The sequence below is a fragment of the Gavia stellata genome, unplaced genomic scaffold (genome assembly GCF_030936135.1).
Source record: "Gavia stellata isolate bGavSte3 unplaced genomic scaffold, bGavSte3.hap2 HAP2_SCAFFOLD_38, whole genome shotgun sequence".
Classification (NCBI taxonomy): domain Eukaryota; kingdom Metazoa; phylum Chordata; class Aves; order Gaviiformes; family Gaviidae; genus Gavia; species Gavia stellata.
The window spans coordinates 1,571,219-1,584,629 of NW_026776490.1; the positions used below are offsets into that span (position 1 = coordinate 1,571,219).

General features: G+C 44.5%; 1 protein-coding gene across 1 annotated transcript in view; it reads right to left on the bottom strand.

Moving 5' to 3' along the window:
• Nucleotides 1-10,829: 10,829 nt before the first annotated feature.
• The window catches only part of LOC132321028 (ATPase family AAA domain-containing protein 2-like), a 28,171-nt gene continuing 25,589 nt past the window's right edge, over nucleotides 10,830-13,411 (bottom strand). The window contains exon 16 of the mRNA XM_059834634.1: nucleotides 10,830-10,936. Coding sequence (XP_059690617.1) covers nucleotides 10,830-10,936 — 107 coding nt within the window. The remainder of the gene's footprint in view (nucleotides 10,937-13,411) is intronic.

A 13,411-nucleotide genomic window follows, 5' to 3' on the forward strand; every position in this document is an offset into this window, starting at 1 on the left:
GAATAATAAACATAATGGCGTTAACAAAATTGTTTAAGAGTAAGAGCGCGGGGAATTTAGCCATTGACGAGAAGATACCAAAGACGTCACCCTTGGGACATTTATTGACACACTGGAATGAGTTGCATGATGATTTGCATAAAAGTCAAATGATTGAGTATTGTAATAATTGGTGGCCTTTATATGTTTTAGATGATCAAGAGAAATGGCCAACTAATGGGACTTTAAATTATAATACTATTTTGCAGTTGATGTTGTCCTGTAGGAGGGATGGCAAATGGAATGAGGTACCTTACGTGGATTTGTTCTTTTACTTGAGACAGTGAACTGACTGGCAGGAGGAGTGTAAATTGGTAAGTCGAGGTCATTTAGTGATGGCTTTAACCTCTGAAAACAGGAAATCTAAAAGTTGTTGCTCAGCTTGTGTTATTGGAAAGAGATGCATAAAATGCACAACTCCAAGAGAGGATGAAATGGAGCTAGAATTAAATATAGCCCCACTGTCGCGTGAGCAAAATTCTTCCCCATATCAGGCGCAAGAGGGAGGTATTAGACCAGGAGAAAGGGTGGAACCAGATAGTAGTGGTGGAATGGAAGAGGATGTGGTGGGACCACCTGAAGTAGTGGTTCATACACCGGTATCGCGGAGAATCAGACACCAGACACAATTGTTAGCTCCTTTGCGACAAGGGGTTGGGCAGTACGGACCGCTATATGTGAAAGTTCCGTTTTCTGTTACTGACTTAATGGCGTGGAAACAGGCCGCAGGAACGTATAGAGAAGATCCAGAGAGTGTTACAGAACATCTTGAAAAACAAGGTCAAAAACAAGTGAGAAGAATGAGAAGAATGTAAAGAAGATACTTCATAACAAACACACCTGGCACTTAGACATATTAAAGATAAAAACTGTCTCCACTAACTCTCTACTAACTAGCAATAATGACTAACACAAGGATGAATCGTAGAAAAATAGAATGGAATGCCAAAATAGTGCGCTAGAGTTAACCTGTCTCATTATAATCTCATTATAAAGAACACACCTCCTAGCTAGAAAAGCCCCCAACCCAACTAAGCCCCCTACTCTCTGAGCATGCGTAGTGAATTCAAAGAGAACTGTACCTTTAAGATGAAGTAAGAAAAGTATTAACCAAGAGTTAATTAAGGGGTAGCACCAGTAGGCATAACTAACTTTGTTAACTGTTTTAAATACCTGTCATGATTTTAACCCGGTGTGGGAGAAATCCCCCATGCCCCCAGCTGCAATAAACCAATGTTGGCTTTCTAAACTATCATTTGGTTTGGAGAGTTTTCTTCGTTACAATTTTTGGTAACAAGAGTAGCTAGAGTTGTGGAAATGATTATTAGGACTCAGGACCCTGCCTGGAATGATTTGCAAGTGGTATTAGACAATTTCTTAGATTGCACGGAAAAAAAGATGGTGTTAAAAGTGGCGAAAACACAGGCAGAGGCAGCAGGTGCAAATGGTATACTTACAGGAACTATAGAAAAGAACTTCCCTTCGGGGGACCCCCAGTGGGATCCAAATGTTGTGGATCACAGGCAGAAGCTGACTCATTACCAAAGATGGGTATGGTATGGAGTTAGACGTGCAATGCCAAAAGCTATCAATTGGTCGAAGTTATATGAGGTGAGACAGGATAAAAATGAATCCCCCTCGGTATTTCTAGAAAGATTAAAAGAGATGGCTAGAAAATACACTGATAGGAAATCGGAAACACAAGCAGAGCAGCAACAGTCAGCTTCGATTTTTATGGGACAAGCAGCACCAGATATCAGGAGGAAACTTCAAAAATTAGAAGGAGAGGATTCAAGGAACCTAAGTAAGATGCTTGAAGTAGCACGGAAAGTTTACAATAATCGGGAAAGAGAAGAAGAACAGAAGAAGGAGAAGAAGGAAAAAGTTAGGGAGAATCGCCTGATAGCTGGTTTAATGGGAAATTCTGGAAGGGGAATAGGGAGAGGACAAGCAAGGGGAAGAGGAGCTTTTAGGAATTTTGGAGGAAGAGAATTCAACACGCCACTAGGGATAAATCAGCGTGCATACTGCAGGGAAGAGGGGCATTGGAAGAAGAATTGCCCTAAACTAAAGGCAAACCAGCAGGAAGCTGCGAGAATGATGATTTTGGATGAATGAAGGGAACTGGAGGGGAACCCAGCTGAGCCTCTGGTTACAATCAGGCTGGGAGATTCTAAAGTTGAGGTTTTGGTAGATACCGGGGCAACGTATTCAGTATTAAATACCTGTAAGGGAAGATTGGGAAATAAAACTGCTAATATAATTGGAGCAACTGGGAAGCAGGAAAACAGGACGTTCCTTCAACCCCTAGATCTGGAATTTGGAAACAAAATTATTACACATGAATTTTTGTATATGCCAGAATGTCCAATACCCTTGTTGGGATGGGATTTGTTATCCAAACCGAGTGCACAAATAGTTTTCAAGGAAGGGGATATTGTTTTGAAAATACCTGAATCAAAGACAGCAGAAGTATTACTGACACAAGAGAAAGTGCAGGCGCAGGGGACAGATACCACAAGAAGTGGATGAGGCTGTGATACTGACGGTCTGGAACACAGAAGTGCCTGTGGGGTGGGGTTTTTTTGGGGCGGGTGGTGGTGCACACACACATCTATGCACAGTGCCAGCAGAACACCTATTTAAAACAATTTTAAAGCCATTTTCAGCACAAAAAAAAGCATTGAAAACATATCTGGGTGAAGGATACTTCAGAATCTATGACTGCCAATGAGAACCACAGCCGTCAGAAACGAAATAAAATAATCAAACGGTGACTGTATGAACAGGACTCGAACTGGGGCTTCCCGCTCCTGCGCACACCCCCCCGAGCGAACCGGCGGGTGACCCGAGGGAGGCGCAGGGCCGTACCTGGGCCGAGGCACTGCCGGGGAGGGGGGGTTCTTCCGCAGCAGAAACAGCCGCTCCCCGGGCCCGCGTCTGCTCCGCCCGCCCCCCCCGCCCCGCTCCGTGCGGAGAAGACCTTTCCGCGACGCCGTCCACCCGGGGAAGAAGCGGAGCTGAACCCCCGCGGGAAGGCGTTCCGGGCGAGCGCTGCCCGCAGCCCCGCAGGCCCGCTCGCCCCGGGCAGGGCGGAGGGCAGCGCGGAGCTCAGCTCCCCGCGGGGGGCGAGGGGACGCGGCCCGCCCGAGCGGCTCATGTCCCTGCCCGCGGCAGGGGCGGCCCGGACGGCCCTGAGGGGTCCCTTCCGACCCAGGCCCGGGCCCGGGCCAGGCCCGTGGGGCCCCGCGCGGGCGGCGGCACAGCCCACGCCGCGGCCGCGCCGGGGAGCGAAGCGAACGAGGCCGCGTTCCCCGCCGCTCCGCTCCGGGCCGGGCCGGGCCGGGCCGGAGAAGACCTTTCCCCGACGCCGTCCACCCGGGGAAGAAGCGGAGCCGAACCCCCGCGGGAAGGCGTTCCGGGCGAGCGCTGCCCGCAGCCCCGCAGCCCCTCAGGCCCGCTCGCCCCGGGCAGGGCGGAGGGCAGCGCGGAGCTCAGCTCCCCGCGGGGGGCGAGGGGACGCGGCCCGCCCGAGCGGCTCATGTCCCTGCCCGCGGCAGCGGCGGGACCAGGGGGTTTAGAGGTTCCCTCCGGCTCCGGGGCGCGAAGCGGACGAGGCCGCCTTCCCCGCCGCTCCGGACCGGCCCGGACCGCCCCGGGTGAGCGCCGGCACCGGCGCTGAGCCGCGCCCGCCCCTCCCGCGCGAAGAAGGGCTCCCGCCCGCGCCCGCCGCGCAGACGCACCGCCCGCCCCCCGCCGCCATTCCGCTCCGCCCCGCCGCCCTCAGCGCGGGCCGGGGGGCTCCGGGAGGCTCCGGCGGGACCGGCGCTCCGCGGCGGGGCCCCTCCTCGGGGGCGGCTCTCCCGCTGTCCCGGCGCCAGCCCCCGCTGCCGCCTGCGTCGGGCCCGGCGGGAGTCGGGAAATGAGGAATCTGAAAAACTGGGGTCAAGTTTAACACGGTCTGTTCCACATGTCAAAGCTTCTGCATGCCCACATGGAGAGAAAGTGTCAACTACAGACTAAAAGGGTGAGCTGGGAGGGTGTTTAAGAGTTGCAGCCAAGTTTCACCTGCATTCCCCCATTCACGTCAATGGTGCAGTTTTGTACCGGGTGATACTCTGGCTGTGTCACTGCTTAAAGCCTTTGTTCTCTCTTCGTAGGAAATATTACTTCACCTGTGGAATCACCGAAGTAAAGCGACCTTGACTGCAGTCCCAAGAATCTCTGATAAGCCCCAAACTAAGCAGTGGCGTTATCGAATCAAAAAGAATTCTTAACGAGAAATTAATAACAATTTTCTGCTGCGTTTTTTTGTGTTCTTCCTCTCTGATGGACATGACATCATTGGTTTTGCATACTAGAACCAAACTTCATTTTTACCAAATTAAAATAGGGTTTTGGAATGTAAATAGCGGTGGACTTTGATTCGTTGCATGCTGTAAGACACGTGCAAATGTGAAGTTGCTAAACTGCTGTCATGGCCGTTCCTTTATATAGGCACACACCTATGAAATGCAAAGCTGGTAATTTTCACTCGACTGCAAATTGAAACAGATGGGTGCCAAATCTATGTAAGGTTCCACTCAGCAGAATCTTGATATATAAGACTCTGATCATTACGCAGGAGATTTCAAAAAGGTCCATGCTCAAAACACATAGAGAAATAAATATCTATTATATATTCTATGATAGAAGTAAAATATATAGTAGTATATAGAATATTATCTCTACAATATATATTATCATTGTGGCACGGTGGTGTTGGGTTAATGGTTGGACGTGATGATCTTATAGGTCTTTTCCAACCTTTGTGATTCTGTGAAAAATCTGTGATGGCACTACATATACTAAGAACAATTCAAAACTTTGCATTGACTTATTTCAGCAGCACGATGCCAGCATATTGTAATTATGGCATGTTATATACAGCATGCCCTTCACATAGACTAATGGAAGGAAAAAGAATGGGTCATGTACCGATGCAAATTCCATAAGAAAACTGGCAGTCAGCAGAGATGTTTGTAATGTGGCTTTCCAAAAAGGAGGATTTCTCTGAGTGTACTGATGGTCTCCAATCCAGCTGTAGTGCCGGCAACTCTAGATACATGGTTTGGTATATAGCCTGCTACACACAGCCTCTTAAACAGCTATCTAAAGATGTAAGGGCTTAAAAATGCTATGAAATGGCCTGCTTTTATTTTTGTTTTCTTAAAAATATAATTTTAGTCTTTTTAAATATTAGACCCTAAGGTACAGTCAGCCCTGCTGTTTTTATTAGGTAAAACAAATCTGGACTCAAGATCGTAGGCTCTAGGGTTGCAGTCACATGAATCTCAATGTATTAGGGAGAGAAGCCATGCTAATTCCATACAGATGTGCTGTTGCATTCCTGTAAATTTTCAGGCTGAAAAGGAAATGCTAGTTACACCCCTTTCCCCTTCAGCCTACAGTAGAACATTTCACAGATTGCTTATGTGTTTTGCATTCAGAGGAAACTAGTCCTAGATCTCTTTGACCAGAGACTCTGTTTTTAACTTGTCATTGACGTTTTAAAATCAAAACCCTGTGTTTGCTAATTCAAGCATCATATCTATGAGCTATATATTTTTTAACAATATAGGAAGCCTAGCCTTTGGGTCTCAGATTTTTTTTCAACATGCACACATGAAAATGTGAACACCTTTATTCTCTTAGATGTTCTCCTTTGCTAAGGAAGAAAGTATATTTATATTTTTAGCTATGTGCAAATATGCAAGTATGGTTTTATATATGTAAAATGTAAATATTTTTTAGAAGGACTTGGTATCAACTTCCCAGCTAGAGCAAAGAAAACAAAACAAAGAAAATGTGACGATATTTACCTTAGCCTAGAAAGTACTTTGCACACAATAAGAGCAAAGACTTGTAAGACTACCGTGACAGAGCTTGTCTGACCAGCAGCTAAAACTAAGCCACGTTCTCCACTGATTTCCATTGGCACAGGCCTCAAAGAGACTTTCGGTAGTGGCAGATATATGTGAATGTGACAGTAGAAAACATCCAATATCCATCTTTGCAGGCTGAGAAAATTCATAGACGCAGCCAGAGATGGGAATGACTAGAATAATAGAGGAAGGGCAGAATGTGCTTGTTTGCGTGAACCTGTTATAAACTTTTCAAACTGAAAAGTCACCTCTGCGTATCACAGTCCAATTCTGAAAGGAGGCAGATTTCAACATCGTTTCTTTGTTCAAAACATTCATCCTTCCGTGCTGTGTACTGGATCTCGGCTGTGATGGCTATGCTTCAACAAGCAAATTAAAATGTTTTTCTAAGCACTGCAAATTTAATTAGCAGCTATTACAAACTAGTTCAGTCTTGCTTTTCTAACAATGTAAGAACACCCATGTGTCCAATCTTTTCCTCAGTTTTCCCCTTGGGTAATACCATCTTTTTTCTGACAATGTGGAATCACTATTTCTAATTGGAATTATACATTTAATATTTTGAATTCGTAGTTTCCTCCTTTGTAGAGAGTTTGAAGTCAGTCTACTAAATTTACTTGTAAGGAAACTCTGGCACCTAAAAACACAGTGATGGCGAGGAGGCTGTTCATCATGCACAGAAAGAAGTAAAAAAATAGGGCAGTAAGAGATGCTCTAATGGACTCCCAATTCAGTATTTGAAAAAGTCTGGCCAGCTCTTTTGGTCATCTTTATTACACTAATCAAAATAAAACTGAAGAGGAAATTTGGTTAAAGTTCTCAATAAATGATCATTACATAAACCTAAGTATCTTTTAGGTGGGTCAAGACAAATCAAATCACAGTCTTCTCGGTTTATGAGTAACAAATAGTAATATCTGGGTAGAAAATGTCTTTGCATTAATCGAGAGAGCAGCACTGAAAATTTTGACTGTAAAGGGAAAGACAAGAGTCCGTATTGACCTCTTAAAGAAAGAGGCCTGTGCAGTAGCGGAACAAGACACAACAGGCATTAACAAAAGAGGTGGGCAGGGGCTACTTCTGATAAATCGTGCTCTTCAGAAGTCCCTCAGAAGTAAGGATGCCCATAGCTACCTGCTTCCTGCAAGACTGGGTTTCTCCACAAAAGGGAAGGGAGGAACCGACTCTCCAGTCACACCATATCCTTTTAAAAGGTACGGTTCCCTACTACTGTTGGCTTCCCGTGAGGGCCCACATTCAGTTTAAGCATCCTTCCCTCTTCTCATTTGTAGTAACAGCCCCCAGGAACTCTCCAGACCAGAGACTGTCTTTCTTCAGTTGATTTGTACACCGGTGCTTCGATCCCGGACGTGGACTTCAGCTCTTACCGGAACGATTGTGCTGCCGTTGCACCTGCGAACTGTAGCTTCAGACTCACGGAGTCTGCTGCCATGATCCTTTTCTGTCCAAACCAGCATAAGCAGCTTTGGTCCTCTGCGTTCAGAGACAACGTGTGTTAAACTCGCTGTGAGAATTACAGTAGCGGGCTGTAAGCGCTTTCCAGATCAGAGATTATTTGCATGCAGATTATTAGCATAATGTTGCTTTGATCCCTGATACGGATATGAGGACAACATTTTTCCCGTAAGAACAGCCGAGCAGTGGAGCACGTTGTCCAGCGAGGTTGTGCAGGCTCCATCCTTTGAGGCTTCAGGCCTGGATGGGGGATGCCTTGAGCAAGCAGGTCTGACCTCAGAGCTGACTGTGCTGTGAGTAGCACGTTGGGCTGGAGACCTCCTGAGCTCCTGCCCAAGCTGAGCCATTCTATGATTGTACAGGCAGTACATAAAGAAATGATAGCTAGTTTGTATTAAAGCGTTATTGTTGTTGCTTTAGTAAATAACTTAAATGCTAGGTTTTGGGGTTGGGTTTTTTTGTGTCTTCAAGTTAATGATTTTAACTGCGCTTTTTTGATAGCATATCCTTATACCCAATGGTCTCTCTTTTATACAGTCCAGGGAGGACAGACTTCATCCCTATCTGGGTGTATTCAGAGCAATCTTTTCATCCTTTTAGTCGAAGTTCATAGAGCTAACATAGCTCTGAGTTTGTTATACACAAATGTAAAGTTAATTTGGCGATTTTTACCTTTGCTTTACCTCCTGCAGTGGAGGAGAAACTTTTTTTGGTAGTAAGACAGGGCAATCACTTTTTTTATTTACCTATCACTCACCTAACAACGACCTGCAATATTTTACAGGAAGGAAACTTCATTTACTGGGGAAGGCAAGGTCCCTTTAGGTCGGCAAGACTTTCTTAAGGACTACAGGGATGCTGCTGGTCAGCTGCTAGATGAATCCAGAGCCATATTCCAAGTGTGACAAAGAAATAACGTCTTCTGAGGAAATACAAATCTATTCGTGTTCAGACCCTGGCTTTTTATGTGATGCATCTTTCACTCTCTACCTGTTCTCCTCGCACTTTGTCTATACTAAACTATTTTGGTGGTTGTATTCTTTTATCACATTGAGATCTAATACACTTTCCAAAAATGTATTTAATTTCAGACATTAGAACTATTCCTGAATCTGTACTCTTTTTTTTTTTTTTGGTCACTTTACAATACTATCTCTTTTTAAAGAAAAAGAAATCTTCTTTTCTCCTAATTAAGCCCATCAAAAAACTGCAGCTATACCAGATTAGAATGACTAAGGCGAAGTAAAGACATTAACTAAAAAAAGTGTCCAGAGAATAAAGTAAATAGTCCAAAGGACATAAACATCAGCTCATGGACAGTTTAAATAAGTACATTATAACTTGCATTGTCACCTCAAAAAAGGGAACTTGTAGTCTGTATCCTGGAATATTTCTACCCCACATTTGTAACATTCTTCGAGTTGATTACAGGTATCATCAAACTTTTAGTCTCATTCAAGACCCTATGCCCTTTTTAAAATGAAATTAGTCAGTACTATACTGACAGGACTCCTCTCTCTCCCAGCTTTCCATTTGCTAGACTGCTTAAATTGTAAGCTATGTCTTCAGGAACCTCAGCTGGGCCACTTGAACAGTGGTAGAATCTCCCTGTTCTCACAACAATTTTGTGTGCAGGCTCACACAGAAATTGTATATTGATATGATTACCTCCCGCCGTCTTTTTGATTTGTGCTCTCCCAAGTACAATTCTCATCCTGCTGTATGGCATAGATGCTTTGTATCTAGATGTTACGCAGCGTCTGATCACGTGAAATCCAGGCTGTTACCTGATGAGCTGTGACGGTATCAGTACCAGTCCTTAGGAGGTACCGGTCTTTGCAGGGCTTCATTAGGAAAAATAAACTTCAGAGTAACATTCAGTAAAAAAGTCCCATTAACACGGAATTTGAGATCCTTCAGTTGGCCAGCTTTAATCCATGTACTATGCTTCATGGATACTACATTTTGTTAAATCTTTTGATCTTTTTGATTACACAGTGTGACATTAGATGCCTTATAGGTGCTGAAATATGACACATGCAGTTACTTTTATCCATCAGTTCTGCAAGATACGGGGCTCGACAAAGTAACTTTTCCACATAAATACTTCAATTAGAATTAATTACATAGACTATATGTAATATATATTAACTATTAACCATGTCACTGAGAAAGTCGTCGTTATTTGAAACCTATATCATCTCTTACATTGCTTACTTTCAGTTAACTCTCAGGTTAAACCTGTAATCCACTGGATTGTGTGCTCTGATGAGCTTTTAGCAGTATTGACTTCATTTTTTTCCCACATACCTGGGCTTTCCCCACTCTTTCAGTGTAGCAGAAATTACCAGGGCTAACCACCTTGAAACTTTCAGGTACATCTTGTCTGAAACGTCTGATTTGAAAAACTACTTTAGCAGGTGATATTTAATATCTATCTCTTTAGGTTTTGTTTGGGTGAACAATACCCTGTCACTGCATATCATCTCTACTTTTTCTCCCCCTAAAGGACAGTCATGTCTATAATATTGCCAGGATTTTTCTAATTACTGATGACATGTAATTTTCCCCCTGTTATCTGTAGCTTTTGCCATTAAGTATTTCCTCTTAAACATCCAATTCATATTCCGTACTGCCCATTTCCTCTGTATTTCTAGCAATCTCATCTGTGTCTTATCATATTAACAGAATAAAACAACAGCTAGATGCTGAAAGCAACACATTGCGGGGCAAGACAGGTGTTTTGAAGGGTCCTGGACCCAGGAGACTTATCCTGGCTTAGCAACAGAATTTTACATAAACCTAGACTAAAACGTAGAGAGCAGCAAAAGCAAGGCAAAAACCAACCAAACCAAACCACCAACACCCCAAAAAAGCAACCCCTCACATTTGTTTCTACTAGCTTGCCACTCTCCTCATTGAGCCCTGAGAATCCTCAGCACCCCTCAGCCCACAGGCAGCAGATTGCCAAGATTTCCAGGATCTACTTCATGCCTCCCATGTCCTTAAAGGTTTCTCGTTAGCTTTGTTCATGTGATTTCAGGGCTTGCCATTCCTTACCACAGGTGGGCTAACAATCAGGGAATCATTCTGTAATTTGCTAGGTTCTTTCTTACTATCTACAATTAGAGAAAATAATTATCAAAGGCTATCAGAATCATTCCAAAAAATCTGAATCTTACTGCTGTTGGATCTAATAAAACCTACAGAAGAAACTATGGTAGGTGACACTAAAAAAGCACATGGCTTTGCCTATGGTTTTCCCATGCGTTTGACACAGAGAAGACATACAATCTCCTAAAACTGTTAACATGTTCTTTCCTGGAAGCCCAGTGTCATTTGAGGGAGAAACTCAAAACAGCAGTGCAAAGGTCCTCCTCTTTCTTTTTATTAATGCATTTTCTTGGAGATCTCCTGGAAGGTCCTAGGCAGCTTGCTTTCAGCCTCAGTGGCAGGGTTTAACTGAGTACTCTTGAAGCAGTGGTTGATGATCTTGGCTGAAAATGGAGGGGAGGCGGGTGTGTGAGGGTGCAGGTGAGTGTCAAAATAGTGAAATCCTGCCTTTTAAAGGGTCCAATGATAAGTGCATTTTTATAAGTAGATGATTATAGTAAGGTAAGCAAATAAGATTGCCCACCTTAATCTTACGGGATTAAGATGCAAAAAGTTGCATGCCTGAGAATAGATAATCAGAATGTGACAGGAAAGTATTACTTAAATATATCTGATAGATTCGATGACTCTGTTGAATAGCTGCTGCCTTGTAAAGCTTTTCCATAAACGGACTTTAAATTGTTTCTGAGCACTACTTTCTAGTAGCAATAGGTTACTTGTAACATTAAATTAAATATACGTAAGTTGGACACTTACAAAGCACAGGCTTAAAAATGTAGAACTGTAGTTAACTATGCTTTCTCTTAGACAACTTCCGTAAGAATATGCCTGGGATAGCCTATTTCCTTTTGCTCCAGCTAGGGCATTGACTCATCACCAAATGGATGCAGAGGAAAAAAAAAAGACTAGAAACACAGATGATCTAGATTATCCAGAACCCAGAGGAAGGAGAATGAAAAGAAATGAAGGAAGGAAAACTGAACGAAAAGAATCAATTAAATAAATTATTGAGGAAGCAGAGTAATGGAGGGGAAAAATATGAAAGAGATAATATAAAAAAGTAAAACATTCAAAAACAGTCAGTGAAAAGTTAGAACTATACATGTATATTTAAGACAGAGGAATAAAACATAATTGGCAAGAAATTTCGAGTGCCTTGCTCGAGCAATAGCTATTGAAAAAAGAACATTTTTTATGTCAACATTTTTAAGCTTATTTGTATTTGTGATGTATTACTTAATTCCCTGTCATATTTCTCCATTCCTTGTTTATTTCACGTTAGTTATGTGTTCTTTCCTTTATTGGAAGTTTGCTACTTTTATGTCCTTTCTTTGAGAGTTAGAGGACACTTGTTTAACTGGACGTGGGAGAAGATGGGAGAGACAGATAACTTTTGTGGTCTTGTTAAAATACTAAGTTCAAATAATGGCCCTGAACGGCAGGGTTCAAGGGGTTGTAGGGAATGGGGCTACATCTGGCTGGTGGCCAGTCACCAGTGGTGTTCCTCAGGGCTCAGTCCTAGAGCCAGTTCTGTTCCATATTCTTACCAATGGTCTGGAGGCAGGAGTTGAACGCACCATTAGCAAGTTTGCTGATGATACCAAACTGGGAGGTGCTGTTGACTCTCTCGAGCGACAAGAGGCCTTGCAGAGGGACCTGGATAGATTGGAGCGTTGGGCAATCTGCACCTTGTATGGAGGAACGCCGGGCACAAGTAGAGCTCGGGAGCAGAGTGTCTGGAGAGCAGCCCTGCAGAAAGGGATCTGGGGGTGCTGGTTGACACGAAGCTCAGTATGAGTCAGCAGTGTGCCCTGGCCGCCAAGAGGGCAACCCGCATCTTGGGGTGCGTTAAACACAGCATAACCAGCCGGTCAAAAGAGGGGTTTATCCTGCTGTATTTAGCGTTGGTGCGGCCTCACTTTGAGTACTGTGTGCAGTTCTGGGCCCCACAGTTGAAAAAGGATGTTAAGGTCCCTGAATGCATCCAGAGGAGGGCAAGAAAGCTGGTGGAAGGGCTGGAAAGCATGTGCTATGAGGAGCGGCTGAGGACTCTGGGTTTGTCTAGTTTGGAGAAAAGGAGGCTGAGGGGCAACCTCATTGCTCTCTACAGCTTCCTGAGGAGGGGAAGTGGAGAGGGAGCGACAGGATGCGTGGGGAGGGTTCAAAGCTGCATCAGGGGAGGTTCAGACTTGATGTTAGGAAGCATTCCTTTACCAAGAGGGTGGTCAAACAATGGAACAGGCTTTCTAGGGAGGTGGTCGATGCCCCATGCCTGTCACTGTTTCAGAGGCATTTGGACAATGCCCTTAATGCTTTAACTTCTGGTCAGCCCTGGCGTGGTCAGGCAGTCTGACTAGGTGATAGTTGCAGGTCCCTTCCAGCTGGAACTATTCTGTTCTGTTCTGTTCTGTTCTGTTCTATTCTATTTTTAATCAATGTTTGTGAAAGCTGCTGAATCGAAGGAAACCAGAAAGTGGCTTCTGACACTGCAGCTTCTGGAAGCTGTTGCACCTTTGGAAACTTTTGCTGTATTTTCTACAGGCAGTGCTTTCTCTTCTGGGACTTTGGCGAGCCCCCCTTCACGGGCTTGTGACCGCCGTGCTCTGGGTTGTGGCCACTCAGGTCTTGAAGACCTCCAGGCTCAGGGATCCTACCTCATCTCTGGGCATCCCACTCCAGTGCTTCATGATCCTCACAGGGATTTTGGTTTTGATCCCTTACCTCCAGCCTGAACCTCTCTAGTTTCAGGCAATGCCACCGTCTCTCACCCTCCCACCAGGCAGTGCTGGGAAGAGCCTGTCCCCATCCCCTTGATACCTTCCCCATAGGCACCAGCATGTGCTGTGAGGTGCCCCAAC